Source organism: Bidens hawaiensis, unplaced genomic scaffold, assembly GCF_021521415.1.
Source record: "Bidens hawaiensis isolate Kalapana, Puna unplaced genomic scaffold, B.hawaiensis_p1.1 tig00064985_1, whole genome shotgun sequence".
Taxonomy (NCBI): Eukaryota; Viridiplantae; Streptophyta; class Magnoliopsida; order Asterales; family Asteraceae; genus Bidens; species Bidens hawaiensis.
Genome location: NW_027501596.1, coordinates 38595 through 47442, shown reverse-complemented (window position 1 = coordinate 47442; position 8848 = coordinate 38595). Strand labels below are relative to the sequence as shown.

General features: G+C 34.8%; 1 protein-coding gene across 1 annotated transcript; it reads left to right on the top strand.

The window, feature by feature from the left end:
* Window positions 1-3154: 3154 nt before the first annotated feature.
* On the top strand, window positions 3155-5937 carry LOC143604389 (U-box domain-containing protein 14-like). The gene is made up of 3 exons (XM_077080887.1): window positions 3155-4337; window positions 4529-4897; window positions 5599-5937. Exons 1-3 carry the CDS (start codon window positions 3399-3401, stop codon window positions 5650-5652), a joined length of 1362 nt encoding a protein of 453 aa, XP_076937002.1. The 5' UTR covers window positions 3155-3398; the 3' UTR covers window positions 5653-5937.
* The last annotated feature ends 2911 nt before the right edge of the window (window positions 5938-8848 follow it).

Below are 8848 nucleotides of genomic sequence, written 5' to 3'. Positions count from 1 at the left end.
TAATACGGCACCCTTCTAAGTTCTAACACTATCAATTTGTTTTGTCTTCATAATAAAGATGGAATTTATTGATAAACAATGCTTATGTTGACATTGTGTGAAAATTCGTCTTTTTTCATTTTTTTTTATGAATTGCAAGTCAGGTCGGGCTGCATGACATATTGTTTGAAACGGGTCAACTTGGAAAGTGTAAATTTTGGTAATGTCATCAGGTGACAAGGTGTAATATTTTTTTTTCTTGAATATTTTAAGTGATGTTTTATGGTTTTGGATGCATGAACTGCATGTCTGTTAGCATATCATGATAGATAAGAATCAAATGACTTTCTATGTTAGTTAAAAACCCATCACCAAATTTTAGGATGTTTGCATTCAATGTCTGTAACTAGATGGTTGATTATTTTAATTTGTCAACTCTTATTTTTTGCAGCATTAGGGGGGGGGGGGTATTGATACATTTAATGGAGTTTTTGGAACGTAGAGCAATAGATAGGAAATACGAAACAACCTTTTAGAGGAGGTGAATAAATTTGTAGGTTTGACTGTTCGTGAGTGTGATAAAGTTATATGTAAGTGCGATGTCCTATAAAGCACAAAATTTATATATTAAACAAAAAAATGATGAATTATACTAATTAATACATCCATGTGCCAGTTTAAGGTGATACATTAACTAAAATATACATTCAGTATTAACAACCAAACCTAACAATTAATCAAAAACATAAATAAATATACCCATGAAAACAAATTTTATATAATCAATTACGAAAAATATAATTCTCACATAATCACAAAATATAACAAATCAATAAAAATATACATCATAATATATTAAAAAAAACTAAAGTAATCCGCGTAACACTCTTATTAAAAGCTAGTAAAATATATTTATGTCAGTATGTGTATATGTTGATTCCACCAAATAAATTATGAGGACTAATTTGGTGTTTAGTTTTTTTTTCATTTATTTTAATCACTTATGAAATTATCCTCAATATCTGATTGAGTCTTATTGAGACGAGATGTCAACCGTATATACTGATTTTGACGCTACAGATCTAAGTAATTCAGGAACAACATCAAGAAGAAAACTTGTCACCGTGGGGAGAAAAACACCCCATTGAGTCATTTTAAACATGAAATCATAAAAAATTCAAACCTTAACCATCAATCTCATACAATGGGACCAAAATACCAATTGCAGTGTTAAGTAGTTAGTAGAAGTAAACACGCGCATGGCATGTTGATGTGACAAGAAATTTGTAACGTGTGGTTTAGAGTAAAATTTAGGTTAAAATGGGTAGCAAAAGAATTTCAGAATTTATAATATGAGAAGGTTAAACAATGCCACTTTATATAAAAGAAATAAACCCTTTAATAGCTATGATGATTAGTACTTATATATTTCTATAAAAATTAAGTCGAAACATGTGCACATGTTGAAACGATATTCGTGATATAAAAAGATATCATATTTTAAAAAGTAAAAAAAAAAAATAAATAACCTTGAAGTAGCTTTGATGGCTTGAACATTTGTACTTCGCTGAATTGTACACTATTACATAATGGTTTTGAATAAAATTTACATTGAAACGTCGATAAAGTAAACATGTCATAACGACATATTCGATTTCTCTTAAACTTGATATTTTGAAATTATAAAATGAAAATAGAAACATGATTGAATCAATATTACGGAGGATAATGCAATTGGCCAAGTATTTAAAATTTTCTTTTTTAACGAAACGGATATTTTTTTTATCATGCAATGTTTAATCATGTTTTATATTTATTTTTAGATATTCTATATTATCAATGAAAATTTTTATCTTGTTCTTTTATTTTCTTTTAGATAGCGAATTATCTTTAAAATTATTAAATATTTTTTCGTATTAAAAAGAAAAGGGAAAAAGTGAATGATGAATTGTGAGTATATCATAGATCAAAGGATAAAGTTAATGAAAGAGTATGTTGGTGCTATGATGTTGTAATAACAACGAACTATCAAAGATGAATGATTGAACATCGATACTCATGTCTAGACTTTTGCACATGGTTTACTAGTGTTATCATGTATCACGATAAAACTAGCTAGTGAACCTAATATGTGAAAAACATTTTACCAAACTTTATTATGAAGGAAACATATCCCATGAACCTGATATATGAAAAACATATTACCAAACTTTGTTATGAAGGGAAAGTATCTCACATGGATGTACCAGCAGTATTATTGTTAAGAAAATGGACACGTTCCAAACAAGCCATTGAAGGTAGTTTATGAAGATCATGGTGAGGATTAAAGACATTTAAATTTTCAACTATGAAGCTTTGATATAACTTGAAGATTCTATATTAAAAGCACTGTTATGGGCAGTGATCACCACAAAAGTGTTGAAAACAATCTACACTTCTTGCAAATCCATGATCTGATTTCTTTTTGGGTGGGAGGTGTCTTTGGAGCTAAGTATCACTTAAGTATGACTAAAAATATGGTTTTGTATAAGAAAACGAGTTACACGTAGGATGAATGCTTGATTAAATAGTGTCAAAAGAAAACTCTTAAAATGCCCCTAGAGCTGTGAGAATCGATGCTACGACATGTTCATGAACCTACCACAAATACCTAAGAGAACATTTGTCTTTCTTGCAGTTTTGAACATATTGTTTTTTTTTGTTTAAAAACATTTTCAAACATTTTAGATTTAGTTATCAAAAGAAAACTAGTCTAAAGTACTTAGTTTATAAAGTTTTGGACTAAAGTGTGTTATTGTGCTTTCAAGTCTTAAAAACATGTCTAAGAGATTTTCTTTTCCTTTAATAGAAAACTCTCTTAACCATTTTTGTTTTGATACTCCTATTTTAAAAGTTTAGTGTACAAGTTTTTTAGTTTGCAAATTAACATCTTATTTCGGTTTTGGTTCCTGTAGTTTTTTTAAGATTATTAATTTTGGTTCAGTAGTTTATTTTAGAGTTTATTTGGTACATATACTTTCATTTTATATATTTTAATTATTAAAAAATAATCTTAAGAAAGGATTGGAAAGTTCTATTTGGTTAGTATAAAAGACGGCTAAGGAAAATAAAATAAAAAAAGTATTGGAAAAAAGCTGATTACGTTTATGTGAATTGAAATAAACCAAAATATTGTGAATGAATCTAGAAGTCCATATGATATCAAAAAGTAAAGTAAATCCATAAAATATACCACATGTTACAAGTGAAAGATTCTTATTTACCCAAATGTTAACCTCACCCCTTAGCTGTCAAACACTCCACTGTCTGTGACGCCCACAACACGAACCACCCCCGTCACCTTCCCAAAACCCCCCAAAAGCAAATTGTACCCCCATATAATAATAACCATCACCTCCTTCACTCTCTCATCCTCCCAAATGGTTTCAGTTCAAGAATCTCACACTCCCAACCCGGGTCAGTTCCACCCGACCCGGCCTTACTACACTCCACCTCCATCCTCCTCTCCGTCAAGGTTCCAGAAGCACCTCGGCCGGTCAATGCGAACCGTCCGATCAAGCTTTTATCAATCCGAATGCTCCACCAGCAGCACCTGCTCCAATAATAATTATAATCTAACCGATGACGTTCATTTGCAGCAGCTTGCTACTGCGAATAATAAGTCAACAAAATCTTCAGCCTCTACTGCTTCTACAGAAGAGTATCTTGGAATCTCACAGATTTTTAGTGACTTCTCGGCGTATAGCAGTGATATCTCCGGTGAACTGCAGCGTTTAGCTTGCTTGCCGGAGGAACCGAACGACAACGAAGAATCAAACGACAAATCAGAACCGGAGAATTTCTCTTTCTGTACGGAGATTGTTGAGAGTATATCGCCAGAGGATTTACAACCAACGGTCAAGATCTGCATCGATAGTCTGAGTTCCAACTCAGTCGCCGTAAAGAGGTCAGCCGCAGCGAAGCTCAGGTTACTCGCAAAGAACCGATCTGAGAACCGAGCGTTAATAGGCGAGTCCGGCGCTGTTCCAGCCTTACTTCCGCTTCTCGGGTGCGCGGATCCGTGGACTCAAGAGAACGCGGTCACGGCGTTGCTGAACTTATCTCTTTTAGACGAGAACAAGCCGCTAATTGCTGGTGCTGGAGCTGTGAAATCGTTGATTTATGTTTTGAAAACTGGTACGGAGGTGTCGAAACAGAACGCCGCGTGTGCGTTGCTTAATCTGGCTATGATTGATGAGAATAAGGTCTCGATTGGAGCTTGCGGAGCGATTCCGCCCTTGGTTTCGCTGTTGATTAATGGTTCGAATCGTGGCAAGAAGGACGCGTTAACGACTTTGTATAAATTGTGCTCGATGAAGGTTAGTTAAATGTTATGTTTGTGTTAACTAAGATTACGGTTTATAGCATAGGATATTTAGTTATTATTTACTATTTACATAATTGATATTACTGCCTCTATCATTTGTCTAATAAAGATTACGGTTTATAGCATAGAGATTAAAAATTTACGTAATAGTACCATTTGTCTGATTAAAATATGTCTAATTAGGCAAATAAGAAAAGAGCAGTGACTGCGGGCGTTGTGAAGCCGTTGGTGGAGCTGGTGGTGGCGGCCGGAGAGGCGTCGGAAGAGCAAGGTGCTGCAGGGATGGCGGAGAAGGCGCTGGTGGTGTTGAGCAGTATGGCGGGAGTGGAGGAAGGTAAGACGGCAATTGTGGAAGAAGGTGGGATACCCGCGCTGGTGGAGGTTATTGAAGACGGTGCGACGGTTAAAGGGAAGGAGTTCTCGATGGTGACGTTATTACAGCTTTGTGAAGGGGTTAACGGAGTTAGAAACCGAGGGTTGTTGGTCGGAGAAGGTGTGATTCCGCCGTTAGTTGCTCTTTCGCAGACCGGAACTGCTAGAGCCAAACATATGGTAAAATATGTTCGTAAATTTTTTTAATTATTATGTCATTCCGTGAATTAGATTTTACATCTTTTTTGCTTGTGATTCTTGGAATTCTTTTAGAAAGTGACTCATTTCATGCTTTACTTTTGGTTTTGGGGTGCATTTAATGTTTGATGTACAATTATTAATATCATAACTATATTATGCTAGGAGTTTGGGTCTACAAACATTAAGGGTGTAAACGGACCGAGCTGCTCATCTGCTAGTCAATATCGACTCATTAAAAACTCGAATCAAGCTGGGCTTAAGCGACCTTGAGTCGAGCTTTACATATCGAGTTCGAGCCGGCTAGCAAGACCTTAGACGAGTTATTATTTGTATAATTTTTATTTAATATACTTATATAATAACAATTAATATATATGAAGATGTGATAAAATATCTAATAAATACATGTTATACCATCATATATAAAAATATATAAATAAAATAATTTAATAATGAATATATAATAATTGAGCCGAGCTCGAGCTTTACAAATACAAATTTAACAAATCTAGCTCGAGCCCTCTTAAACCGAAACGGGCCGAGCTCAAGCCTAAACTAGCTTGGACTTGGCTCTGCTAGTTTACACCTCTAGTCATCCACACACCTTTATAAATGTTAGAATAAAGATCTTTGCTTGAATAATTATCAGAATAAACAAAAAAAGTTTTATATTTTTGCAGGCTGAAAGACTACTTGGGTATATGAGGGAACCAAGGCAAGAAGGATGTAGTTGAAGACCAAAGTAGGTTAAGGTATTGGTTTTGAATGATATAATATAGTGTGGGTTTCTAGAATATGTTGACTGTGAATAGGGAGTTTTATTTTTGGTAGTATTGTACAGAGTGGTTGTCTTTATAAAAAAAAGAAAAGAAAAAAAAAGAGGAGGTTGACTAGTTGTATATTTAAGATTAGTGAGCTGACCTTAGGTTTGATCTTGAAACCAATGAGCTTTTGTAGCTTGTTTGCCTATTATCATGTGGACTTGAGTTATCTTTCTTGTAATCTGGTTTTTGGTTTGACTCAATTAGTGCGAGTATGGTTTTGGAGATGTTTGTAACTCATATTGTATTGTTAAGGCCTAAGGGTGTATACAATTAAAGAACCATAAATATTTTATGTGGTAATATGATGATTTGAGAATTGTATTGAGTTTATTTGGGTCGACTAAAACTACATAGAGGTCGATTTTGGTATCCTCAAGCTATACAACAGGTCACTCTTATTAATTTGACTACTTATAAAAGTATAACAGATGAGTTAGCATTGCCCTATCATTGTTTTCCTTCATACTAGACGGATGCGAGTATGACGGATGCCCGCGTGATGCATCGGGAAATACAGATCTTGGTAATCACGTGGATTTATGGGTGCTTATTGTTTTGTTTATAACCGTGAAATCATTTATTGTTATAAGTAGATTCATATTTCTTATTTTAAACTCAATTTAATTTTGAGAGAGGGGGGGGGGGGTTGTAACTATTTTGAAGAAATTTAGAAAATAATTTAATGTTAGAATTACCACTTTGCCCCCACTTTAAGTTATATCATGTGTTTACTGTTTAAACAATTGTATTTTCCTTAAAATCTACCGTCTTCATTTGCCCATGACTCCTCTATTATATATTGTATAGATAGATTTGATGCTGTCGATGCCATAGGGCTTCCCCGTCATCACCACCATCAGTCGACGTGGACAGCCACCTTACAAATTATGTAGCATGAACCTTTATTTTTCCTTCCTTAAAAAGGACCCATCCTCTAACCTCTTAGGCCTGCGCGAGCTTGTTTTGATCCAGGCCTAATTAGGCCCATCGCACAACCCAACGTCCCAGGCCCCATCTGTGCAATTGCCCCATGCGTGTATATTTGTGATTTTTGTTTTATAATAATTTGAAAATACTTATCAAACTAACAAAATATTTGATTTTTAATATCTTAGGTGTGTTTTTAGAGAATTAAGTTTCATATTAAGAAAAATAAAAGCAAATGATGGATTTTGAGCTGAAAGGCATTATTTCATTGGTGTAAAGTTTGTGGGTTTCATTCAGCTGTACTCTTTCTCGGCCCTACAAAACCATTGGCATCTAACCAACCCTACAAATAAACTGTGTACACTCATAAATCACAATGAGTATCCTTGGTTTGGGTTCATATCGAGTTTGAAGTATCAACGGTTGGATCTTGTAATTTTGTGCTTTAAATCAATAAGATTTAGTCAAGGATTGGTGGGGTTACTTGATATAACTTATATATGCTTTTGATTTCAATATATTCAAAGCTTAATTTCTATCCATAGTACATAAACTAATGATTCAATTTCTATTCAAAACATCAAAATGATTCAAAATGAGAATTCATCATCAATATAAATTAGAGTTTTGCTCCTAACGTCCTTTTAATAAATTTAAATTACTTTTTAATTTCTATTAAATGTCCAAAATTGCAATTTGTCTTTTTATAGTTTAGCATAGTTGGTTCCTTTAAAAGTTTAAATATTTTTACCTTCTTTTAATTGTCGTTTATTTGAAAAGTTCTTCTGGATTTCGTCATTTTTACCAACTATTGTTAAGTTTTTCAGCTAAGAGCATTTTAGAACCGTCTTTTTCTAATAAAAGGTAAGGAATTAAGAGGCCACCTCTTAATAATTTATAGTCTTTTAACCATTAAGAGGCCATGAGCAATTAAGAATTAAGATGTAGTCTTTTAACGATCATTTAGACTTTAAGAGACTATTAAACAACCCATAATATTATATACAAGTTAGACCACATATTTGAATGAAAAAAATACTTAATTTTTAAAACAATTGAGAGTCCCACAATGCCTTATCTTCCTCTACCGTAAGGCTACTCGTTGTAGAACAATAATGCTGGCCGTTATGCTGAGGTGGCGCACCCTTAATGCCAATCTGTGACGAGGAAATCCCGAAACGCTTTCAAACCCCCAACATGAAAGTGTATGACGGAACCACTGATCCTGAAGAACATGTAACTCAACATAGGGAAATGATGGAAATCAATCCAATTTTTGAGAGGCTCAAGGAGGCTTGTTTATGCAAGGTTTTGGATCCACTCTGACAGGATCTGCGCTCAAATGGCTGTTAAGTCTTCCTCCATACTTTGTTACTTCATTTTCCCAGTTAGTTAGCTTGTTCAACAGTCAATTTTCCTGTAGTAGGAAATTTGAGAAGTTAATTCGTGATTTATACCGAGTTATCCAACCTAGTGATGAATTCCTTAGGGATTTTGTTACAAGGTTTGACAGAGAAGCCCTGGAAATCCCCAATCTTGACATGGCCACTGCTGTTGAAGCATTCAAGATGGGACTTCAGAAGGGCTCCCCTTTTTATGCTGATCTTGTGATGACTCCTTGTAGGTCTTTGGATGTAGTAAGGAACAGAGCACTGAGGTTCATACGGCTGGAAGATGACAAAAGCATCCAGGAACGGTTAGGGGATCAAACGAAGCAAGAATCCCCTGACCATATAGAAGAAACAATTCGAAGCCGTACTCCAAGTTCAACAATCAAAATGTCCGAGCGGTTGAAGAAGGAGATGATGATGAAGATTACCCCAACATCTTAGAATATTGCTTCTCTGTAGATACCTATGGCTTGATTTATGCCATGAGGGATCTATGGGAGAAGGCAAGGTGGCCCCGAAAGAACGAGAAGTCAACAAAACCTTTAGAGACAAATCCAAATGGTGTGCTTTTCATGAGGATTTTGGCCACTTGACAGACGATAGCATCGGTTTAAGGAGGGAAATTGGATACCTCCTGAGTAAGGGCCGTTTTAAGGAACCGTTGGGAAGAAAATAGTCCAGGATCCAGGATCCTGAAGAGGTTCCTCAAAAAGCAACTTCGCCCCCACCAGATGCTCAAGTGATCAACTTCATTTCCGGTGGCTCAGACATATGTGAAACTATCTTCT

Excerpts from the sequence above, each read along its gene's own strand:
- LOC143604389 (XM_077080887.1), top strand. The coding sequence starts at position 3,399 with ATGGTTTCAGTTCAAGAATCTCACACTCCCAACCCGGGTCAGTTCCAC. Across the intron at positions 4,338-4,528 it reads ATAAATTGTGCTCGATGAAG|GCAAATAAGAAAAGAGCAGT; the intron begins GTTAGTTAAATG and ends ATGTCTAATTAG. Across the intron at positions 4,898-5,598 it reads CTGCTAGAGCCAAACATATG|GCTGAAAGACTACTTGGGTA; the intron begins GTAAAATATGTT and ends ATATTTTTGCAG.